At 42.8% G+C, this 26,407-nt stretch overlaps 2 protein-coding genes across 4 annotated transcripts in view; one reads left to right on the forward strand and one right to left on the reverse strand.

Annotated features, from left to right (window-relative positions):
- The window catches only part of LOC120898461, a 136,917-nt gene that overhangs the window by 54,161 nt on the left and 56,349 nt on the right, over positions 1 to 26,407 (reverse strand). The gene's annotated exons all lie outside the window — the stretch shown is intronic.
- Positions 24,539 to 25,576, forward strand: LOC120898465 (antigen 5 like allergen Cul n 1-like). Its single transcript, XM_040304362.1, has 3 exons — positions 24,539 to 24,560; positions 24,650 to 25,157; positions 25,244 to 25,576. Exons 1-3 carry the CDS (start codon positions 24,539 to 24,541, stop codon positions 25,488 to 25,490), a joined length of 777 nt encoding a protein of 258 aa, XP_040160296.1. The 3' UTR covers positions 25,491 to 25,576.

The following is a 26,407-nucleotide window of genomic DNA, read 5'->3' on the forward strand; positions in this document are numbered from 1 at the left end:
AAGTGAAAAGTTCTCATGAGAAGCGAGATGCATGGGAACGGGAGCTATCAAAAAGGGGAAGTAAGAGAGATAGAGCAAGCAAGCACAACAAAAAATCACACTCAATACATTCCAGCGTAAGAGCGCGGTGTGGGCAGGGAAGTAGCTTCACTGCATCCGTATGTGTGTGTGCCATCGTTCAGCGTGTGTGTGTGTGTGTGTGTGTGTGTGTGTGTGTGTGTGTGTGTGTGTGTGTGTGTGTGTGTGTGTGTGTGTGTGTGTGTGTGTGTGTGTGTGTGTGTGTGTGTGTGTGTGTGTGTGTGTGTGTGTGTGTGTGTGTGTGTGTGTGTGTGTGTGTGTGTGTGTGTGTGTGTGTGTGTGTGTGTGTGTGTGTGTGTGTGTGTGTAAAAATGGTCGGGAAAGATCGGGCAAAACAACCCCGCGGGTGACAGAGAGAAGGACGACAGCATCCGTCCCGTTGGCCGTTGATGCCAGTTTGCCAGTTGACAGAGAATTTTCAATTTAAATATGTTAACGCAAGCAGACCGAACGGAATATCATCGGTCTGTCGGAGTGCTTTGCGGAGGGCGAATGTGATGGGGCAACGGTGTGCCTGGCTCTCTGTGAAGTCTGTCGTCGTCTGTCGTGTGGTTGTTTGGTAAACCACCGCCACACCGTGCCGTTATGTTTCTTCTATTTTTGTATATTTTTTTCCTCCAACTGCTGCTGCTGGTGTTGTTGTGGACACAGCATCACATCAGGACAGCATCGTTGACTTCATATTCCCAAATTTAGGACAGCAGGGCGCGCACCGTTTGTGCGCGCAAGAAAGAGTTGGCTGGAATGTCTGTACTCGTTCAGCTCAGTTCCTGAGCTCCTGGAGCGCCCTCTCACTATTAATGCAAACAATGTACGACCGCTTTTGCATACCGTAAACTGGTCAGCAAAGCATGATCTAGTGAAGGGGATGCCTTTGGTGCGGGTTTATGAAAGGGAACCCGTTGCCCGTGTGCACACGTGTACACACGGGTGGTGATGAGTTGGTTGGTGAGACGATGCTTTTTGAACTGTCTTCTGCTGTGTTTTCTGCTGCACAAACACACACACAACATCGTATAGCAGTGAATTGAGATATGAGTGACGTCGTTTTGTCTAGTTTCGTACAGCTCGAAACGAACCACACAAAATCACAATCATCGTGTGATGATGATGATGATGATGATGTGCTACTGGCCTGCTTTTCTTACTCACTCGGCAGGGTTTCATCGTTGCCATGGGGAATGTCTGTCCATGTCTAAAGATGATACGTGTTGACGTAGGACATGGTTGAGTAGAGATGGAGTATTTCGTGTTTGCAACCACAACAGCAAGAAAAAGCAAGGGAAAGTAAAATGCAAATGAGAGTTGTTTGATTACGAAACCACCCAACCATGGGCGTCGGTGCTGGGTGGAAATGATTCCCCTTTGCGAGCTCGCTAAAGAACAAACCCATTTTGTTTGGTGCAGTTGCTTAAAGCTGTGTGTATGTTTAAATTAAATCAAACATCTTCAACCTGGCTATTGAGTAGTTGAATTGAATAGTGGGGTGTAAAAAAGCTTGTGTGATAGTAGTGTGATAGTGGGTGCAAACTTCATGAAACAAGTGGTGCAATTTATCATGGCCCACCTCCCTGCTGCTTCGTTATATGCAGAGCACGGCAGAGAGTGACCCACTGAAAGTGCTCACTTTTCAACACGTACTCGAAACTTCTTCTTCTTTTTTCGTTTGATAATAAAGAAAAAATTGAATTGAATTTCAATGAAATGAGTTTTTTTTGGTTTTGTGAAGGGTGCTGCAGTAGTGTGCTGGCTAGCATCGAAGTGAGGAATATAGATTCGTCCCAGGGGGGGGGCAAAGTTGTGCGTTCGAATGCTGATAACTTCTCGGTCAGCTTTGGGTGTTTGAAATGCAATCGAGAGCGAAAAAGTTTGCGAGTGAAAATATATTAAGTACGTGGGCATTCATTCAAGTGACTCGTTGCCAGCTCATCATTTTGTGCAAAATATTTTTGGTGCTTGAAGTAGGAAAAAAAAAATGAAAAAAGTATCACTCATTTTAAGGAATATTTCTTTTCATAAAACATATAATAGAAATCAATGATGTTAGCTTATAAATGATGCAAACATGCATTACATTGAAAAAGTCAAAAATAATTAGGTGGAATATTTTTTTAAAAATAATAGGAAAAATGCAATTAGTAAAAAAACGAAACAGATGACATGATAAAAAAAAAACATCAGAACATTTTAGACACACGGCAAATATTGAAAATGTTTGAATATGATAAAAAAAAAACAATTAAATGTCGAAAACGTATCAAATTTAAACTGAATCCATCAAACCATACGAACTGTTTGGAAAACCCTAACAAAACATTAAATTTTAAGAAAAAGCAAAACATCAGCTTATTACACAAATGAGGTTTTCTTCTGTTTTCCTGTATCAATTGTTCATTCATCAACTGAAAAACATCCCCACCATGCCCTTCAAGGACAATGTGGAATGTAAAAAAACACAAAATCAATATCATATATTGACTCCACATCTCCGGTATAACGTGGTGATTGTCCCCGGCTTATCCACATTCATCAGTACGATGGAAATCCATACACATGCATGCACAATACCCAGCAATGCCCTTCCCTCTCTGTACACCACTGTCATCTCGCCCCAGCCAATCCAATCTCGTTTGACGCATGGTTGTCGGTGGTTGCGGTTGCTTAATAGAGCCAGTTTTTATGACATGATTTCCTATCCTTCCTTTGGATGCCCCCTTTTCCTCACAAACCTGCATGCCGCAGACGGCGAAGAAAATACGGCGACGAGCGAAGCAGTGGAATTGAAATCAAGCTAAAATGATGATGATGAGGAAAAATTTGCTTGCCTTACTCCCCTTCCCGCCGGGGGGGGGCATATGTTTGCTGTTCTCCCATTGCTTTCGTGCTTTTCCCATCCTCACGAATGGGGGCTCGAATCGATAGCACTCTTAAAGGCCAATGCCAATTTCAAGTTATACGCTTTTCGAGCCCCACCAATCCTCAAACCTCCAATCTCCGGTCGTATTTCTGGCCCTTTCTGCTGGAGAGCGTCAGATCGAAGCGATATTATTATCCATCATGGAGCAAGGATGTGTGTGTGTTTTTGCATTTTTTGTTTGCTGTCTTCACCAGCTATATTGGCTGAGAATGCATCTGCTGTCTGTGTCTTTTGGCTTGGAGCGATGAGTGTACGGGGGATGAGTTACACTTATCCAGCCAGATATTGCCAGCTGTGTCACTTGTATGTTTGCCCACACCATCATCGAACCACTCGGAGCACTTCATATAATAACGAGCATGGGGGGACGCATCTGCATCTTAAGCCGACCGGGGGGGGGGGATAGGACGATAAAAACGTGATTGAGTTTGGAAATCTTAATACACAAATACGTACACAACACACACACACACCAGTTCACCAGGAGGCAAACACACATGCCCGCAAGCAGAGTGCTATTGATGATGAAGGAGGTCAAACAGATTTGCTTGATTCGTCGCAAAAAATGGGGGAGCTTACTGGAAATGGAGCATCTTTTTGGAGTAACACATTGAAGAGCATGGTTTTGCAAATGCAAATAACATTAATGAAAGCAGTTTTCAATTGCATTGGAAGCTTTTTTGATTTGTGGTGGTTTACAGTGTTGGTTTTCCTTTAACAGAATATGCTCTAATGAGTGACGGTATGAGGAGCATGGTTATTTCCCGTTTTACTATCTTGCACAATCAATCCACCACGTTATTACTGCAACAAATACTATTCGCTATAAATCTGCTATAAAACGACGAACGTAAAAGAAACGGAATGCTATAAAACAGGGCGGAATGCTCTGAGACACAGCCGTCGTATAAATCACCACATGCGCCTCTAATGCTTTGATTGACGATCGTAATTTTAGGAAGGTTGGACGGTTACGATGCAGTAAACGGCTTGGAAGATGCTTTTTAACAGACGCATTCAAAGAAGCAAAAACAAAAAAAAATCAGGCGATATAATCTGTCTTGCCGGACGTTAATCACGCTTCGTCTCAAGCATCAATAAGCCAATGCGCTCTTCTCATCGTTATGTCCGCTCCTGCGGCGAGATTGAACGCATGACCGATCAGTGCAATGATGCCAATTTAGCAGTCGCCTGGGGACAGTTTAAACCTCTACCACAGCCACCCCCCGTCCCCCCCTACATAGAGACAGACAAAAAACGAACTAACAAAAGAGTGGCACATCAGTGCATTGACCAATCAAAAACGCTGCTGAGCGCGGCTGCACCATAAATTTGCCCTGAATGCAGCAGTGATTTAAATTAACTCTTCCATTTAATGCCACATAAAAATCCACCCCCACCAGGGCAGCGCATGCAGCGTCACGGGAGAGCCGTGGCACGTGGAGAGCTGACACTTCATTTTCGATCCAACGGCCGTGCGTTGTGGCGTGTCTCATCGAGGCGAGGCACACTCAACTCATCGGGTGGCCGGTCCGTAAATGGCACACGTGCCAACCCGGCTGCTGTCGAGGTCATTTATTGATAATGCGTATACAAACAACAATCCTCCCCAAATGAATGTGGCTTGTGTGTTTGTTTAAGCCCCGGTGTGTTTCGCACACACTGTCCCCTGGCTGTGTGCACTTAAGCCGCTCTCGTGTGTCCTCCCACCAAAACCTCACCCGGTAAGCGCTCTGAATGCATTTTTAATCCCTTTTGCACCCTCGAGTGGGATCAGTTGCTCTCTCTCTCTCTCTATCTCTCTCTCTCTCTCTCTCTCTCTCTCTCTCTCACACACACACACTTTGTTTCGCTTTGTCTGTGCTAACAGTGGCCCAAGCAACGCGGTCGCTTTCAAATCTCCATCGGCATTCGGGGAGCACATCACCTCCCCAACGGTGCGCCGCCTGGTGTCGTATTTTTCGAAGCTCAAGTGTCAGGGTGTGACGGGGTTTTGGTGCGAGTGTTTATTTAATTTTATTTAAATTGCATCTTGATGCGGGAGAAAATCCTCAGCATCGGCCGTCTGCGCAAACAGCAACGTAAAACACGATCAAAAAGCAATTAAACTATAACGGTGAAACGATACCGAGTGATGCCAGGCGGCGGAAGGGGGTGGATGGTAGACAATATAGTAAATTAATTTCGATTAATCAACGAACTGAAGGTACACGCTTTTGTGTTCGGGCGTGGATTTTCACACACACACAACACGTGCTAACTGCCACCAAATGTCATCCATGGTGACAAAAGGTGTGCCGAACCGATCGGGTGAAAAAAAATGATGACAGAAACAGGATTATTATTGTGAAATGTGGCGTTGGGTTTTCGTAATAATCCGGATTTATTTCGACATGGCTGTGTGGGAATGTTGGCAAAGTGTTTGGGGTTTTTTTTTGTACTCGATACTCGATTTAAAAATGAATATCTTCCACCCCAAATGGGAGTGTGGGTCGGTGGCAGGATTATGGAAGCTTTACGGATTATTATTGGATAAATTGCATTTCAATCCCCAGGTGCAGGCGTGTAATGGTCGACCTTATTGTGTAGTTTTACTGGCAGATACATTATAGTTGGAACTGAATTAAATGATATTGAAAAAAAAACAAACAAAACAATTAAATAAGATCAGAAAAAGGAAAATTCATGATTATCACCTTTGCTTTTAATCTAATTAAAACTTTTGGATCTTTTACGTACGTAATTGTGAACGTAAATGACCTCAACTCCATGACAATGTATGGACTTAACACACTGTTTAAGTTAAAAAAAGTAAAAACAAACTTAAAACAAACATCAGTTTGAATGGCTCAAGTTTGATATGGATCAACTTCAACTGATATGAATTTTATGCTAAACTTATTGGCCTATGCTGGTTGCCAATAAGTAAATAGAGGACATTGGCAACCAGCTCATAGAAAGGAGCCTTGATTGGGAATTGTTTCACCAAAAGAAAAAAGAAAGGAAACATACAAAAAATCCATTCAAGTCTCTCAGTTTTGGGTAAATTTTTGAATCGTGTGATTGTTTGTAATCTTCTTATGGAATTATTATTAAAGTGGCCCCTAAGTTTTCAATTTTAAAACGCAAATAAAAAGAGTTTTTGTCTGGGTAGTAATTGCCCTAAACTGTGGCTCGTTCGAAGTCTACCAGTTACTTGGATTCGGCTTGTGTAAATGTGCTGGAAACCTGGCCATAGCAAAGCTTTGGCCACGGTCAATCTACTTGTGTCTTGTATTAGCTCTATTCTACGTACTGACCAACATTTCTGTGCCTTTCTCTGCCGTCGCTTTTGACCGACTCATTTGACACGGTTTAGTAGAGAATTTGATTTAAAAAGCAAGTAATTCTAAAACATATTATAACCTGGGTTACATTCACTTGATGGGTGATAGGTGAATGTCTTTTTACAATTATGACAAATAAAACAAAGACATTTAAGTGAAGTGAAATTCCTTAACAACCTTAACTGATAATTTATAGGTAAAGGAGATGAAATATTTGTTCTTCTGTCTATTCTCCCTAAGAAAAGCCACTCCTCCAAGCGCGCGGTACGCAATTTTGTGCATACCGACACAATAGCTAAATGGGACGAAATGATTTTTTCTTTTCCCGCTATCAAATGGGTCATTAATCTCTTCGTTAATATGTACAAAATGGCTTCCCCAAACCGCCCTTAGGCCGTCTCCATTCATCCATGCTTCTTTCACCAAAATGCGCTTGCCGCTGGACAGATAATAGACGCTAGAGAGTCCCTCTTTTGTCGACCACCAGTCTCGAAAGCACTCAATCACCTTCTACTATTATTTCCTTTTTTTCTGAAAATACCCATACACACACACATACAAATGCTTTAACCGTTCATTTTTTCCTTATGCGGTGTGCACTTTCGGCTCACAGTCCTTTCTAGGTCAGCCACACAAGCAGCGGCTACACTAGCCCTTTGTTTTAACACGAAAGTGTTCGCATCGTGGGGAGATGCGAAACCCCGGGTCCATTTTGTGGGTTTGCTGTCATTGCAAAGAGACACTGCCAGCCGAAGGGTGGCAAAGCACTGTCTCGTAAAAACGAATGACTTCAACTATGGAGCAACACCGTTGCTGCATACAAATTCGCCCTTTCGCCCCAGTGCAAAAGGGCAGGTAGTCGACGCCGACAGCCACACCCGGAGAGGGAAGTTCATTATTCACTCACTGCGCGTGCAGTGCGCGGCTGGGCAAATATTGGCGAAATAAAATGCTGCCACTTGTGAGGTAAGGAGCTGAGGGGAGGTTCTATCAGATGGCTATGTAAAAACTATGGTGTGTGTGTGTGTGTTTTTTTTGTTAAATTCTTTCAAAAGGGTAAAAGGGAATGATAATGAAAAAGGCACGTTCCAAGAAATTGGGTACGGATTCTTCTTTGCCTGCTTGAGAAAATGGGAAAAAATGTGAGGTTTTGGTTGAATGAAATGAGTTTTTTTTTATCGGTGGAATTGTTAAGAAAGATTTATTGGGCTTCTTTGCTGGAATATTTTTTGTGGATTTCTTATTAATTCTTATTTTAATATGCGTTATATTTTTAGACCATTGGTTCTTACATATGAGGAGATAAAAAATAATAATAAAAATAGTAATGAAGAATGGAACTGGTTCTGACTTCCCACCGATCAAATAACCATTCATTAATAAAACGGTTGAAAAACTGACAAAAAGTGTTGGCAATGTTACAACATTATTTGAGGACCAAAAACTTTTAAAGCAATATTAATTCAAGTCGAATGTAGCTAATCTTTTTAATGAAGGTTTTGAATAATTGAATCCGTTTAAGCCGAATAACCAAGTGAGTGTCAGCAAAACAAGAATATCATGCAGAAGAGGCCCATGCCCATGCCGTACATGGATACAGATTTTCCGTACCATGCTGCTACATTTATATTCCAAGCATAACAAGCTCAAGCTGATACAGAAACCGAGCTTATCCTATTCCTCTGTACAATTTACGAGCATATACCATCGAACAAGCGAGCCTGGATCAACGTAAAGAAGGGATCATATTCTACCACACTGTATCCCAAAATTCCCCCCTCCTCATTCCCACACACACACACACACACGCGGACACATAAAACCATCATTCTCCGCGGTGTCCGTTCCGAGCGACGCGCGAGCTCGGGAACCAAAATTAACCCATTTTGCGTAAATGTCATTATATAGCAAAAGTAGAAGTAGATTTATGACGGCGGCGTTCTGTGCCACGCCGTAACCAAACACCGGCACACACACACACACACACACGGGGTGAAGTCCCCTAAAACCGCAACCGCTTCCGCCCCTACTCCTTGCGCCTAAAAGAAAAAGGGCAACACAAGCAGCCGAGCATTACAGGAAATGTAACAAGACGTGCGCGATACACACGGTAACAGCACCAAAAAAAAAAAGAAACACAATAAGAAAGAATATGAAAAGGCTTTGTGTGGGCATATCAAAACTGGCAGCGGGAAAAATCAAGTGCTTCGAAAATCGAAACGACAACAAAACCACTAACGTTCAGCGTCTCTGTTGCACCTACGCACCACGATCTCCATCGCCTCCATTGTCGCGCAAACACACACACACACACAGAAGAAAAATGGCGCAAGAAAAACGTGTACCTCGGCGCGAAAGCAAAAACCAAAAACTAGAACACAGCGAGGCGGGGCGGAGGAGCAAAGCGGACGGAAATGAATTGCTTGGACGAAATTTACGAGCTTGTCGGTGGTACAGATGAAAATAAATTTATTTTTTTCTTCCCCCCCCCCACCCATGACTGCTCCATTGCCCTTCTCTTCATCTTTGCGCAATACCGCGAGCGCCAAACCACACGTGGTTGCCCACCGTCGCCGGTAGGGGTTTTTCCCGATTTAAGCAGGCTCTGGAAGCCGTCTTGGAAGCCGTCGCTGCATACTGCGATTGCGAACAGCAGGGTTGCGTTTTTGGCACGGATCTGAAGGACCTTTGAGACAGTTTCTTCGTTTCTTTTCCAGAGAGGACACAGAGAGGGGGTTGGAAAAAAACGCACCTGTCCGTGTTCCCTGCTTGCGGTGCGTCATAAAACCGAGTACGAACGGAGAGCGCACAAGGTATCTCGTCGCGCGGGAAAAAGGACGCACACAAATAACAATATTTAAAACAGCTCCTGCACGTGTGCAGGGACGAGGGATCGTTTTACGATTTTGCCACCTTTTTGGGGGGCAGTGGCGCCGAAGCGTTGGACTGCTTACAGGAATGTTTCTTTTCTTACCACAAGAGCTCCTTAACGTTTCCTGTTTTTGTTGTTTTTGACCCAGCACGGGGGAAAAATGGTAGCGCACCACCGGTTTTGCACTAAATTTTGTTGCTTTTTGCTCCGGTACAAGATACAGGGAGCCCTGGAAACGGAAGCAACGGAAGGTTCGAACAAGACATCGAGAAAAACGGTGTATTTTTTTTTCGCTTCTCTATCTCTCCCTCTCTTGACATTTTGTAAGCGTAATTGAAGAAAAACACTTGGCAGAGATAAGAACCGAAAGTCCTTCGGAAGGTGAAGGAAAGTGGGGAAAGTGTTCCGGTTTGGTTTGGAATTGGAATTGAGTGTGTCTTTACTGCGCCCTGGATGGGACAACAGGGAAACGTAAACGACGAAGACGACGATGATGATGCTGATGATCGTAGTTTTTTTTGGGCTCTTCTTTCGTTGCCTCAGTCAGTGTGTTGTTGCCCTTTTCCCGCTAGTGACCCATAAATAATGTGACCCCAAACATGCCAAGCGTGGCTCTCGCGGCGGCGAGCAAAATGTCACAAATCGTAGCTACTTGGGAGATGGGAAAAGTGCAGCAACAAATCAACCGTAGCGTACCGGTTGGGTATGGTGGAACCAGAAAACTGATAACGTGTGTGTGTTGGGCTGGGTTTTCTTACAATTTCTGGAGTGGATTTTTTTTTTGCTTTTTCCGAGCGATGGTTGGGTGGGTTTGATTTTAATTTGTCCAAATTTAATGACCATTTTGGGAATTAGAGGGTTCGAATCGTTGGGAAGCACAATGGTTGAGGAGCCTTAGGGAAGCATTTTATGTCGTTTTCATTTCTAAGATAACGTTCCAATATTACAGGAGTATCATTTTGGCATAATTGTATCAACATATCTCGAAAAAAGTGATTTTAATGAATTTTTATATTTAAAGTATCAATCATCAATTGATACTACTATAAGTTCCTGATAAAAATGGCAAAAGGGCAAATTTACCCAATGTTCATTTTAGTCTATTTTAAAGAAGAAATCTACTGTTGATACAGATTATTTCATCATTCATCAACAGTATTACGACACTCATAAGGCGCATTACATTATAAAAACTCTTAATACCAACTCGAATGCCCTAATTCTCTCAAAAGATGTCCTTTTGCAAGTGTTTTTTAACGTATTTTTACACATTGACTCAGTATTCAAATTTATTACCTCATCTATAAAGCTACCGTGAACGTAAAACAAGCAAATGTTCCGAACAAGAAGAAATATTCAAGTTCAAGTGATTAATGGAAAGCTCTTCTCTTCTTTCTGTTGCGAAAAAAATGGAGATTTAAGCTTCAAATTGATCGCCTTCCTTCACTGTACTTCGCTGTCTCCCAGTTTTGCTCGAATACCGTACACCTGGGGCCGCCATCGGAACAAGACATATTCCATTAGACTTTGGTGATTATCCGCAAAAAAGAGACCAGCAAAATAGCTAATACTGCATTAGCACCGTGCATCATAAATAATGTCGGTTGCTTATTTATTTATTAGCTCATTTTCCTGCCCCAAAATTGATGTGTATGTGTGTGTGTGTACTAATACTTTTGGCTTCATTTGAGCGTTTTTGTTCTGCAAAATAGATACACCATCCCTACCATCCCGGGCGTTCGGTTGTAGTTTGGCGTCTTTTATTAAAAATTACCGACGCCAGCCGAATGATCAAAGGTCAATTCGTGCGGCGAGTAAATCACTTTGAGGCGGTGGTGGTGGCGGCGAGTAGCTACCCCCTGCCGCCAAGTAAGCCTGCTGCACTGTACTGTCCTGCGAGCTCATGAGCGAATGGAAAGCAAAGTTTTGCCTGCAGAAACCGCAAAGAGAAAGAGGCCGTTTCGAGCAACTCCGTACACGGCCGTACACCGCATTTTCCCTACAAAACGTACTGCACATCCAGTCCAGACGCCTCTAGGAACCTCTGTCTCTCTGTGTCCGGTTGGTCGGTAGTGGGAAAATGAACACAGTTTCTTTTGCAACTATTTTTCCCGTTTAAGCGAAAAGTACGCTTTACACATACACACACACATACACAACCGTACACGTACACAATTTATGGGTAAATGGGGTTAATGTTGGCTGCTAATGAAAGTGGCCGTCGAATCTGGCTGCACGGTAGGAGCAGCGAATGAAATAAGAAGAAGAAAGGAAGTCGCTAGCAAGCACCAGAGTCGCGCCACACCGCGGCCAGACATACGGCGCCATTCCGTGGCCGTAGCACGCGCGTGTCGCACCGGCAGTGTCCACAGATTTCGCATGCAGTCGACTAGTATTGGCCCCGTTTTTGGCGACTGGGCTAATGTTTTTAACATTCTGCTCTCCAAAACAGCACACACACTCTCTAATGAACACATAGGCGACTTCCTACACACATCCCGTTAAAATGGGATTCACCACAAAACTGGTCCGCTTGCCGTCGGCCGGACACAACGCGCAAACACAAACACCTTAATTACTTGCATAATTTATTCATTCCGAACTTGCCACACTCCATTTTGTCTGGGGTGCAGAAATTAGTATACGAGTGTAGTGGTGGCTTTGACCAAAAGCCCTTCAATGTGTGTGTGTGTGTGGAAGAAGGAGAATGGGAGTTATGCTTCTAATCCCATACACTCTCCCCTGGGTAGATTAGAGGTCTCTCGGTGAATTAGCTGGCAAAAGTAGCTGCAACCAGTACATTGGCAAGGGGCGGCGCAATTACTGCACTGATGCGGTTGTGATGGTTCGATACTTCGATTGGCACGTCTCACAAGGGAGTTTACACGCAAGACAGCAAGACCCAAAACTCTGTTCGAGCATTCTGCAAACAACAGCATAATGGCCAATCAAAATGTGTCTTACAGTGCTGGCTAATGAAAACGGAGCAGGGATATGATACCGTACAAGGGGGCAGCAAAAGGATGAAGTCGTATGTTGTGATTGGAAAATAAATTCCACCTCATCCAACCGGTATATCGCCTCTTCTGCATCATTTCAACCCCTTTTCCATTTTATCCTGGCTCCCAATGGCATGGGAAATTGGAAATAGTACACTTAATTAAAAATTCCCCACGGGATTCAATGAACCGAACAGGTTTGCATTGCAGGTGCAGGGGAAGAAAGCCTGTAATGCTCCGTTCGTGGTGTATCGATTTTGGGGCATTTACTCTTTGAACGAGAGGCCTCTACCTTCGGGAGGCCGTACCGGGCATCATGATCATTTTGCTCCCCCAAAAAGGGGAAAGGGTCGTTTAGTTTCCTGGATGGCGAAAGGATGGCCACCCATTACATAACTCCACACTGCTGGCGGGTTGTATTGGCGGTGGTACGGTGGTAATGGATTGAAGTTCACGGTAAAGCTGTCCATGATTCAGGTTGATACAGGTCAAGACAGACACGTGCATGGATGGATTCGAATGGAAGGAGGTTTTTTTATTTTTGCATTTGGTGTGAAGGTGTGATAATTGGTATCATGTGATGAGGTTTTGAGTGGAAAGAAGAGTTGAAAAACACGCACCATCATCCAAAATAAAGGTAAAGGATGTGCAGCAAACAGTCTCGGGTTCAGTGGAGTAATTCTACACGTCTTATGAAGCAAACATTTAATTAAGGCTTCTCTTTCTTCCACATACACTAATGTTTACTATTACCTAATGATTGATATTTCAATCTTTTCACTTGAAATTGGCGGTCTATGAGGTTGCTTCTTTGATATTTGCTCAAACCTGATTGAGATTGTACTTGTACTGGTTGTTGTTTCTATCTGTTTGCTTCAATTCTTCGATTTTGTTTAACATTTAACAACTTAATCTTCCAAAAATCTAATTTATTCAGCTTGATGGAAATATAAGCAAGAGTTATCTCGCTGAGCTGCTGCGAAGAGATTGTTTGAGAATGTTTTTTTTTTATTGAAGAATTTGTTTTTGTAAATCTTTTTCAACTGATAATTGCTTTAAACGATGTTTTCCGAACACAGAAACAGTGTTCAAGCCCTGTTCTAACAGAAAGCCAAAGAATGAAACATTTTGAAGTTCGTGATTGTTTCTTGATTCAACTCGGAATGTCGAGATCCAATGGGATAAAATGCAACTCTCTATTAGGTATAGGAAATAGAACTTAGATTAGTGTAATAATATAGACACAAATTCTAATTATCACTCACTTCACTGTTGTTTGTTGGTGCAAAAAAGCAGAATAGATTTTAAACTTCTTCCAATCTCCCATTTGTCTAAAAGATTGATCGGTTGTGAACATTAGTTACATCCCTTTAGATTTAGTCGGCAATTGTAGAACCATTTGTGCGACAAGCATTTCGTTTACGGTCATTAGAAAACGATCTTGTCATTAATGTCATCCTCGTTTCTAATCAAAGTACAAAATCTTAGCTGTACGCTTTACCGTAATTACACTTCTGCCCCGACGCACCAAGCAAACACATCAACCATCAAGCTAAATTAGAATGATCTATGATGCGAAGGCGCTGTAAATGTCAGACTACTACCACCATCATTACCACATTTCTTCGATAAGCACCTCGGGCCGCGTGCACACGATAACGATCGCGTTTGGACTTGCTTCAACATTACCCGAGTCTTAGCCAGCTTTCAACTGGAGCGACTCAAGCCAGTCAAGTTTAACCGGATACCTACGGTTAGGCGCACTCTGGGAGCTACGGACGATGAAGGACGGTTCAATGGAGACCGATCTGTGATTGCTATCCTTAGGGCGTTATTTCAGTCACTGTTTATGCTGCCACCGACGCGCTCTACCCATACACGCACCCACACGGGAGAAGTCTAATATTAATAATCCTTCCACTGCTGGCAGTCCCAGAAGCCAATGAAGAAACCACAGCGAAGCGAAGATAACCACAGAGCCATGCGCTTCAACTGGCTTTGCCACCCAGCCGCCCCTTTCCACATAACGGGTAAGGATAATTTTCCTCGCGGGATTTTTGCAACCGGTGCGTGACAATTTATGCACACATACATGCGCGGCAATCATAACAAGCAAGCGAGTCAGCGATGATGTCGCGAATTCTCGCTCAAGGGTTGTGCGCGTGTGTTTGTGCGTGTGCGGTTGCGAAGCTCAACTGATGAAACCACGCACCCGTGAAGCCTTCGCTCTCTGCGATCGTGTGATGAACTATGCGAAGGAAAGCGAACGAAGGCCGCACACGGGAATGGTACACGACGGGTGAGTAGATTTGCATAATTAATCGTTGGTAAAACACGTGCTTGATTGAAAATGCGACGCTTTCTCGGGGAGGGGAAAGGAAGCGCTTTTCCTCCGCCCTGAGCGTAGGGGCATTCAAGGCACAGTGTGAGAGAGAGTGTGTGTGTGTGTGTATCGTAAATCTATTGGCCACATAATTGATACATCTCCCGCCTGCATACATTATGTAATGGGTACGCGGACAGGGGGCGAGCGATAGAGGCGGTGATGAATTATTAAAGACGATCATTGGTTTTCGGTGGCTATTGGTTTTTTTTTAATGATCGGATATATTATCGCACCGAGTTCTGTTATTGCAGCGAATGTTGAGATAGCGATGGAAACAAAAAAGCGATGTAGTGCGGCAAGCTTAAATGTGAAAAACATTGTGACCAAATGCTGTCGCCACACTTTTGGTGGTGTTCGTAAGTTACACACGGTTTTGCGCCCTTTTTTGTGAAATTATCGGAAATTTGGACGAAATGTTACTTATGTATTCAGCTATATCTGAGACTACCATTCTTATTTCCACCCTTTTGAAAAAATGGAACTATTTTCTTAATTATTGTAACTTTATGTTATGTTACAGGGTTTTCGAGGAGTTCTCATAACACTCAATTGATTTTTTCTGTCGAAATGAAGTGTAAATAATGGGAATTGGAATCTATAGCACTCTTGTTGGACAAATCGAACAAGAATTTCCAATAAGCCTGTCCAAAAAGGGTGCCGTAGAGTGCAATTTCCTTCATATGAAGTTCACTCCCCATAAGAAAAAGTCAAGGTAGGGTCTCACAAATATGAGAACCCCTGGAAACCCTGTATGATTTTTCAGGTTTTCCATAAATTAGTTCTTCTTCTTGACATTACACAAATATATTGGACCTTTACAAATTGAAATGTCTAAAAAAAAAACAACTAAAAAACAAGCTGAATGTATTACTTATCCTAGTGGACAGTGAACATTTTGAGCAAGTTATCAAAATATTATTGTTAACTGTTAGCGTTTTCATAAATGTTAAATAAATATGTTTCGTATGATTATTTTCCCAAATAAAATGATTAAATGGTTTTGTTAATCATGCATTTATGGTAATTGTATCGAAACGAGCCGTTAGTATGCGAGTAAAATTTGTTTTCCACTGCAAACAAGCTCCAAAATTAAGTTGTTATCGAATTGAATTTTTCCTAGTTTTTTTAATCAAATCAAAAGCTTAATTAATTTGACAGGTTTTGTGAGTTTCAAATATTAAACAACGGTTCGAGGTGTAAAACATCTTTCGAATCGATTTATCATGCCTTTTACAATGCTCTTGAAAATTTTCCTCACATTTAATTGCTTTAGCACAATCAGCTCAATTGCAGGACCGTTCCTATTGACTGATCATAATTGGAAATCTCATCGAACGTGAAAATGCTCACGATGATTGTTGGAAAATTCAATCCCAAATAAATATATTACGTGCGAATTTCCATCCATCCCGTGCTCGAGCGTAGTGTGATTGTGTTTGATTTTTGGTAAACAATTCTATCGGAAAAAGCAATATTGCTGCCAGCAATTGAAATGCGTGCTGAGAAGTTTTACACGTGAAATCAGATTATGTTGTGGTGTGCCGTTAATTAGGATGGAAATGATGCTTCATGAGGCACATGGTTCAATCGTACTTCGAATTTGATTCCCATTTGCTAATAGCGTTGTCAAATGTGGTTTGTTTAAGCAAATTCCAATGAAAGTGTAAATAGGCGGCGAAAACACTCCAATTCGAATCATATTGCCTGTGAATGCTTGGAGGGGATGAATAAAATCTACGTAGATTACGTTAAAAACCACCATTTTGTGAGTGTGTGTGGGGGTTTACACGTTTTTACATGAAAATGTTGAACCCAACACACGCGCGGGGTTTTTTTGTTGCTTTGCGTTGGGCACACACCGAAGTGGACTTTTGTTTGACCACTTAACTGTTGTACCTTTTAAGTGTGTCCCGTTTATACCACTGTTTGAATGGCAACTCCCAAATGACAGGACTGAACAAAAAGATGTGTAAAGGTAGCGACGGGTGGGACGAGCATTAGAGTCACCCTTTTGCCACGAGACAGCGATTAAAACGCTCCTCACCAAGAACCCATGTTTAGAGTACCAATTTTGGAGCCCCATTTAGTAGAGGATGGTTCGTTAGTTTTACGAAAATTGTCCATCCTCCAGGTCCCCACCCATGTGGGGAGTAAGCTACTGTGCTGTTGGATGAAAATCATTATTATCCTATCACGCTACGTAGTTGCTGCTGTACATGACCATCCTTCAGTGGTCGCTGCGCTCCGCGGAAACACACACACACACACACCTGCGACGCTGAAGGATGGACAGTGATAAGTGAAAACCTCTCCCTTCATTTCCATGCTGCTTCTCACAAAGCGGCATACATCCCCACCAGCCCCATTGTTAGCATTGTGCTGCCGTAACGTCCTGTCAGCAACATTCGCGGCAAGTGCTGGCAAAAGCATGTTAATCTAAACATTACGCCGCCCGCGGGACGCCGGGTCAGTTTGGACGCCGTTTGCATGTTGGTCGTTTTTTGTGTGTGTGGTTGTGTGTGTGTGCACGACACGAACACCGTTGTGGTACTGTCAGTGAACGTGAACCGACCTGGTACTCCTGGTCGTAACATCAACTCTCTGGTAATTGTGTCCATTGTGTCCCTTGGCAACACAAGGTGGCTGGAAGCTGATTTCATTTACTCATTATTTGCAAACGGTGACACGCGCCATAGCCATTTATGCTCTGCCAGGAGGGGTCCGCGGGTCATTTCGTGTCGCGCCGTGCTTATCAAGCACCAAACACACGCTCCGCTGGTGTGATGGTGAAGTAGCAAAAGCAAAAGGTACATACCTCTTTGCAAGCATTATGAAAGGTTCCATTGCTAAACTAAGCTAAAAAACGAGACACAAACCATTCCTTTACATTGCAGCCCATTGTCCAGTGTGTTGGTGCAGTTCGAGCGGAATAAGTGGATGGCGGCGGCAGGGATCTCTTGTTCCATCATCTGCCTAGACAAACATACACACTCAGTCATTCTCGGGAGATGGCTTTTTTGTGGTTGGTACATTGGTGAGTGAAACTGAATCTTGTACAATGTAACATGTCGCCCTCATCGCCATCCCTCTGTCTCGAGCTTGAGCTGGAGGATATGTTTCGCTTCAATGTGCACGGACAGTTGTTCTTTACAACTCTGGCGCTACCATTGGGTCACAAATCGCCACCGTCGTTGTATGCAGCAGCAGCAGCAGCAGCAGCAGCATCTACCGGCACCTCCGGTCCGTGCCGGGCGACACTTAAAAGCGTCATAAAAATCGTTTTACTTGCGATAAAAATGCAAATTTAATTTCCCGTACTCGCTTTTCATGGCACGTTAAAGCCATCGCTTCGGTTTGGTTAGATACCGGGCCCTGTGCGTTTGGATGATTGTTGGTCGAATGTGTACTGGTTTTGCTTGTTGTTTGCCTTTGCTCTCTATCCTTTTTTGTGTGCCTTTAAACGTGTCAGGGAGTAGACTGTATGCGTTTATTGTGGTAGATTTAACGTTTGACAGTATGCCTGAAGCTTTCTTACCAAGATGTGGGGGGCACAGTTTATGCTGGGAGGGGTAAAATTATGCGCACAATGTGCGCGAATGAGCGCCATTAAACCGTTGCATTCGTTAGGTAAGTGAAAAATCTACTCCGAAGAAAGTTGGCCACCCATGACGGGGTGGTTTTTGGTTGTTGGCAGATGTTAATGCCACGACCAGACCATGGGAAAGGCCGTAAATTGTGATGAATGTCACATGAAAGTTTAGTAATCCTTGCACAAAAAGTATTATCATGTTGTGATTATACTGTTAAGGACATCTTGAATAAATTTATTTGCAAAGATTGTACCTTTTACGGTCTTAAAAACATTCAATCTTCAAGCTTTACAATGCAAATTAAATGAATGTTTAAAATGGTTATTCTCCTTTCCTTTTACTTCAATTAGTAACATAACAACGTTATTATTACAAACAAACAAAACCGCCAACTCTTTGGCAACCTTTATTATTTCCACAATCAATAACTAGACCAAGAACATGGCAAAACCAGTAACACCCGAGAGATCTGTCTGTCCTCTACTTGCTTCTAGCACACGACAAAAAATAGAATATGCTTAATGACCCTGTTTTTTTTGCTCATTTCACTAAATAAACAGCAGCACACTGCTCGGTCGGTATTGGTTTGTTCACAGCCAAAGTTTTTACTTCTTATCGATCCTTTGCTTCTTTTTTCACTCCTTCCCTAACATTCTCCCACTCTCTCACCCACGCCAATCGGAAACATTGCTTGCCCAACGTTGTCCGGCAATAATGATTGTTATCCTGTTCCTGTGGTCGTTTCTTCCACGTTGGTTTGCTCTCTACTCACAGGCACAGGCTAATAACCCGCAACGGCTAGCCATCCATGTGCGGGCACACTGGCGCTGGCACGTTCACAACATTTGCAACAGCTGCAACCGTCCTGCCGCCGCTGGCCTCCTGCTGCCGGGTTTGGTTGGCAAAAGGAAATCGATAGTTTATCACACATCATTAATCACGACGAGCCAGAAGTGTGTGTGTGCGCACACCCGAAGGGACTGGCCTGGGGGCGAGACGTAGGCTCACTCCCCTTGCCACCCCCGGGGAGCATTTTGTGTTCAAACACGGTTTTGGCAAAAGGGGGGAGGGGGCGAAGTGTGAAAAAGCGTTAAATCTGGGGTGGTTTGCGGTCTTTTGAAATTCAGAAAGCGTTCTCCCAGGAGCTTTAAAACGGGGTACCGCTGGTAAAAGGGGACAGAGTGGGTTTGCAGTGGGGTGTATTTGATTAGGGTTCTTCTCAATGAAGAAGGTACGATGATCAAACAATCAATTGTGCCGTTTGTTTTGAAATTGAACTCTCTTTTCACTAAAGGCGAGTAATGTGCTTTGTATAATGAAACGGTTCAAAATTGACTGCGACTTCTATTGATTGGTGATTCCTTTCAGAATGAATTTAAAACCTCTGCGTATTTTAATTGAAGATGAATGATCTAACTAAACGATGTTGTGAGCTTTTTGGAAATCATGTGGAACTTCTTGCCCTTCATCAGGTTAGTTTGAATTATTAGATTTTTGCTTCCTCCGTAGGCACCTGGGGGATGAGGTTGTCTGTCTCCTATGGGACTTGAAATTAGATAGGAGCACTTCTTTCTCAAGGGAGACCCTGGGGACTTCTGGAATCATTTTCAAAAAGTCAAGCCTACATTTTCATATTCATCGATGATTTCTTGATGATCTTGAAGTCTTTACTGTGCACAACTCTGGACATCCGATCATACCCATTGTGTTTAATGCCATTTAAGAAATATTAATTGAAAAATTAATCTACCGGAATCTGCCGGTGTTTGTGTAGTAAGATGACAGTCCCATAGATATATAAAGTTATCTATCCAATTCTAACGTATCGACAGTGGACTTATACAGGGTTTTCGAGGATTATATAGACATGTTCAGCGAGTTGTAGATTTGTTCAGGCATATCAGCGAGGTATAGAATTATTCGGAAGTAGGCGTTGACATGTTCGGTTATAATGTAGAGCTGTCACTTTCGTACTCCTTGAACTGCAGCTTGGATCATTCTCATCAGGAGGTAAACAAACGGGTTTCGAAAAAAACTATCTAATTTATGTATTAAACAGCTTGGGGAATGATTATTTGCTACTTTTATGGCATTTAAGAATAAAACATTAAACGCTGCGGCACAGGGTGTAAACAACACTACAGAATCGCTGAACATGTCAACGCCTACTTCCGAACAATGCTATATCTCGCTGAAAGAGTCTATTATATGCCTGAACAAATCTACAACTCGCTGAACATGTCTGCAAGGTCCCTGTAAGAGGTCATTCGAATGCCACCGCCGGACGATTCAGCCGATGTCTTCGCATACTAAGCCTTGTTTTGCTACACCAGGATTGTAACGTTTGAAATATAAGCAAGTTGGATTACAGTACAGCGTATTACAAGGTTTGAAACGTATTGTGTTACAGTGGGATTACTATGCCATCAACTTGCCGAATAATTCAGCTAAGCTGACGGTATTTTGGAACAAGATTTTGTGACATCTCAAGTTGAAGGCACATTCAAGTAGTTTTCAGTAACATACATTGATGCTTAACAGTCATTAACTGTTTCAAAAACCGATAACGTATGTTTCTCGTGATAATAATGCAAAAAATGGTTGTTTAGGTGAAGCTACATTAAGTTTGATGTTATCCATTTTCAATCGTAACCGTGCGCGAACGTGCCAGAAATGAAAATGCCATCATCGGATAGAACGTACAACATCACGTAAACACTTTCACGTTGTGGCATTTTAACGTTACTTGATATTGCCAAAACAACAAACCCCAAATGCTTTGTTCTAAGCTAGACACTTCCCTATAACACACCTTAGAGCTTACAATTTAACAACAGCCGCGAAAGCACGATAAAAACAATGTAACAACAACAAAAATTCCACCACGCATCGGTCGCCGGTGCCTGGTCCGATGGGGAGGAAACAAAACGTTCTCACACTTTAGCAATGATATTTTATTGTAAAGCTCACGTGGTTAAACGTTGGGTGCGATTTTTTTTTTGGGCGGGAATGTGGTGGTCAGAGGTCGGAAAACTCAGCAGGAATATAAAAATAAAGCCTCAGATGTGTTCACCTGGCCGATCGACGGGTACACCACAGGAATGGCTGATTGTTGGAAAGTGAGACGGGTCGGGGTGGATTCCTCATCTACCCCAATGTTTGTCGAGTTTTTTTGCGTATGAGTGGCCATTTTGCAACACCACCACCACGAGGAGAACGAAATCAAACGAACCAGCAAACCGTTGGTGTGGTCAAAAGTGTTTGGTGTTAATGGTGCGGGTACACGGTGCGCGCTGCTGGTGTGCAAGGTGTGTTAAGCCCATAACGAGGGACTACGTGCACACATACACGCTTTTACATTCTAAACGTTTGAGTGTCTTTTCGCAGGTGGAATTTATTTTTATGAAATCGGGTTGGGCTCGCCCTGGGCTTCATCATCAAGGCAAAAAAAGGCAAAACGGTATGGTAGTTATGCCACCCGGGATTACACAACTCATGGGAATTTCACAATTGTTGTGCACCGTCGCATGTGTGTGTGTGTGTGTGTGTGTGTGTGTGTGTGTGTGTGTGTGTGTATGAGGCTGTTTCCGGATTTCAAACCCGGAGGTTCTTGCACAGCCGTCATTTTAATACGGCTTTCGTCGACTCCCCTCTCTTACACACGTCCCCATTGTGGATGGAATGCAAAACATGCTCACACATGCCAGCCACAATGTTTCGCCCGACGGTGCGCAATAACGGCCCAGGGGGAATGTGGTAGATGTTTTTATTCATCCTACTGGAGCTGCTGGATGGTGTACGTGCTTTTCCGGTTAGCAAAAAGGGAAATTTACGCACCAAAGCAAGGGAGAGAGAGAGAGGAAACCCGAACGAACCTGGCGGCACTGTGCATGTACAGTGAAGTGTCATTTTTTCCATTTTTCGTTTGAATATCCCAGTTGCACAACTCTCGCTTTACCAGTTCCTACCCGTTCTAGTTGATCGTTTGATTTTGAGTTAAATTTTGACCAGCCCCCAGCCCAGCACTAACATGGGTCTGCATGGGTCTCGTGTTTGAAAGGTTAACGAACACCTTTTGTCTGGGCAAAAGCGAAAAAAAAAAAATAACATCAGATATGTTATTTCTGAGCCCCGAATCGATAACGGGTTAGAACCCCTACCCCATCGGGTTAATAAAAAAGAGCGAAAAGGACCACAGATACTCAGTTTCTATCCTGTTCTGTCTCCATTAAAACCAAATCTCGAACGATCGAACTGAATCGAACAGGAAACATGGCGGGGAGGGGGGGGGAAAGCAGCCACAATGAAATGAAAACAAACTGTAAGTCAACTCGGGGTTGGTGGTGGGGCAGCACTTTTGGCGTTATGTGAAATGAAAATGTTTTGAGTTTGTTTCCATCCAGCAGGTCCGAAACATACCCATACCGTTCCCATCCATCAAACACCAACTGACACTGGGGAGGGCGGTTTTCGATCAGTTTTCTTTTATTTGTTCGGTTAAGGGTGAGAAAGAGAGGGAGAAAGGGAAGGCAAAATCGAGCGGGATTTCAATTTCTGGACGGTTTTTCCATTATCTGATTAGATCGGAATTGTGTGCCCATAGTTTGCGGTTGGAGTGTTGCTGTGATTGAATGTTATGAATTTTACAATAAATAGGTTTACAAACATTCAGTCTGTTTCTTGTGATGGATAGCAAAGATGGTTTCTACAAAGCTGAATTGGGATCAATTCCGATTAGGGGGCCAAGTCCCTTAGTTCCACATTCTGATTATCCGACTGCAGGGTGCAAAAGGATCAGTACGTCTGTGCGTGATCAGGTTATTTTAGAAGTTGACTCCCTAGATATTCCTATGTTGAAATCCCTAGATATTCCAAATATTTCTTATCGGATTCTATGATATTTTGGCTTTAAAACGTAGGAAGATACTAATAAGGAGGCCCTTCACGGTTCTAGTCAGTTTTTTTAAAGGAGTTTGACAGTTGGAGGCTGAAATCATGTAAACACTCCATACAAAACCACACACAAAACTAGCCTGCAATTTTCAGTCTAGATTATTCTAGCTTCAAAGCTAGAATTAAATTCGAGTACCTGCTCGAAAACACGGTGTTGTTTACATTTATCCCAAGGTGCATTAAAGAGATCAGTTGGTGGAATCTGGAATCAAAGTGTATGTAGTCCAGGTGGTCTCATAGCATGTTTTTCAAACCAAATTTGAATATCACTTTTTGACAAGATGGGTGAAAACTTTTGTTCAAACTAGCTTTCTGGAGGCTTGACGAATACTCTAAACACTCTTAATATCTTCATTCAGAAACAGAAGCGATAAAAATCAGCCTTCTAAATTCATAAACCTTGGGATAAGCCCACCTGTATATTATACCTACTTAGATAGTTGCTCGAAAACTGCTAGACAATGCAAACAGCTGACAGGCTGAAATTTCAGCCTGCGAACTTAAAACGGAAAGGACCCCATAACTAGTTTTTCTTGTTTTCAAAATATTGAAATGAAGTAAATCATGATTAGTATAATGTATCTTCCTAGATATTTCAAATACTTCTTATTGGATTGTATGATATTTTGGCTTTAAAACGTAGGAAGATACAAATAAGATTACAACCTTATTCATAGCAGCAATATTTAAACCAATTGGAACACATTGATACCATTTTTGCTGTATAATTTCTTAAATAAAAAGACATTCTATAAGTATTTTTCATAAAAATCTCCACACCTTAGCACAAACTGTCAACTGTAGGTCAGCAAATAGATGCCCTTCGAAGCACCAGTTTTTTTTTAAATGTTGTCTCTCGAGCATAAACAAACCATTGCCTGGATGTGTGTCGTGGTGTTACGAGGTCGATCATGAAACGACGTTCCTGCATTAATTTGAAAACAACACACCACACAATCAAAATGACTGTTACATTGTGAATTATTTGTCCATGCATAAACCATACGCTCATTCATACAGTAGCATCTCTTACCTTCGTGGTACTAGTTCGGCTTGAATCCAATTTGGTTCCGATAAGCAAAACAAAAACAGACTCTCTCTTTATTTACCGTGCAAAAACAGCTTCATGTTGTTATGTGACGCACAGTACTGTAGGCTCGATATTGATCTTTTTATTCCAAGAAAATCCCCCTTCCGAGCACACTTCGGTTGCCGAATGGGAGCAATAGTAATGGATACGATTCTATTTGGCAGTACGAAAAATACACACAAAAAAACAAGACACACAGAGACTATTAGACAAACTCAGCTCAATGGTTTGTTTCGAAACGATATAAAATGAAGCCGCAGCTGCGCAAGTGGTACAGTTAAAGTAGACTCGTGATTTGCCTAAGGTGCACGAGTGTTTTGGGGAAAAATGGCAAGTTTTTGGATATTCGGTAGGTGTAGTACAGCCGAGCGTTGGTTCGTAAGCTTCACAAGCAACTTGTCCCACATTCTAATCTTCTCCGTTTTCGTTTTCATCCAGTTGCGATCGTGAGCTGTCTGGTCGGTGGGCTGCAGTCTCAAACCGACTACTGTGCCACTAGCTACTGTAAGAACAGTCTTATCAACATCGGATGCAACCCCCCTGCCAGCCCGGGCGGTGCCGGTTGCGTGGGGCTTAGCCCCGTCGTCATAACGCTCAACTCCACGATACAGTCGTTGATCCTGGCCGAGCACAACTCGCGCCGCTCGCAGCTGGCCCTGGGTCAGCTGGCACCGTTTCTGCCGGCAGTTCGCATGCCCACCCTTAGCTGGGACACGGAACTTGCCAAGCAAGCGGGCAACAATGCGCGCAACTGTACGTACAAGCACGATAGCTGCCGCAATACTGCCGTCTATGCGTATGCTGGTCAGAATCTTGCGCTAACGCAGTTCTACGGCATGACCATGACGATTGCGCAGCTGGTGACTAGTGGTATCAGTTCCTGGTGGAGTGAGTACAACGTTACTACGCTCGATCAAATCAAGGGTTATCCATCGAATTATGTGGGGTAAGTGTTATTTTGTTGTTTGTGTATTACCACGATCATGAGCCTTTTTGTGCAATTTGGCCTGTTGTCTTGTGCTTTCATCACAGATCTCCAATCGGACACTTTACGCAGATGGCAAGTGATCAGACCAGCAAGATTGGATGTGCCATGCAGAATTGGTTGAGCGGCACGTGGAAAACGTACTACTTTGTGTGCAACTACGCCGTCACAAACATCGTCTCCCGTCCGGTCTACAAGACGGGAGCGGTCGGTTTAAACTGTACTACCGGGCGCAATCCCACCTATACCGGGCTGTGCTCTCCGTCAGAAATTGTTAAACCAGTTCCGAACTAAAGTATTACTGCTGTAATAAGGTGTTAAAGCGAAATAAAATGTTTTGCAAAACGTTTTCAATTTATGAAAACCAATGTTCAATGATATTCAAGGACTTTGGACGACTTATGGTCAATAATAGAGCCTGGGTAAGACCAGATGGTATGAAGTTTTCATGATCAAAACATTTGAACATTTGACCAAGATATATTGGTATCCATATTAATTTCCAAATATCCCAAAAGGCTTGTCATTTTATCACTAAGAAGCATTAATACACGGTTCAAACCATTTCAAAGTGTAGTTTCGGGCATAACATTCAGTGTTGTCTTGTTTATTTTATTGAATAATAATAAACTCGAACTGTATTAAAGTTCCATGAAACTGGAGCTGAAAATCATGCTTAGCAAGAGACAAAAAAATAAACAAAAACAATTTAAATATCTTTCATAAACATAAACGAGCAGACGAGATGCTGCTTATTGCACGTGCCGGGTGGGTGTATCATGTGTTTCGCTAGAAAAATGATATCACTTCACCCACTCCTGGCATGCGTAAAACAAATACAAAGCAACCACACACCTCCCCCTCTTTCCCTCTATTACAAACAAATAAGTAATGGGGTTTCTTTGCTTCTTCCCACCCGCTCTGCATCTGCTTTCCTCTGTCTGCGCCCTGGTGCCCTTATTGCTTTTGCCACTCCATCACCGACCGGTGGAATTTGTGCAATGTAAAACACAAATTATGCTAACTTTTTCCCATCAAATTTTCAACCAGTAGTGCTCGCACACACACACATACAAAGAGAGAAAGAAAGGGAGATACACGACACGATATATTCCCGACGAAAGTTAAACCCGTGTGTTGGTCTTGTTAGCTTTTTTTTGTCTGAATTGAAGAAAGCTTGCAAAAATCTTACCATAATACACGACATGGGC

This window comes from Anopheles arabiensis, chromosome 2 (genome assembly GCF_016920715.1).
Source record: "Anopheles arabiensis isolate DONGOLA chromosome 2, AaraD3, whole genome shotgun sequence".
Classification (NCBI taxonomy): Eukaryota; Metazoa; Arthropoda; class Insecta; order Diptera; family Culicidae; genus Anopheles; species Anopheles arabiensis.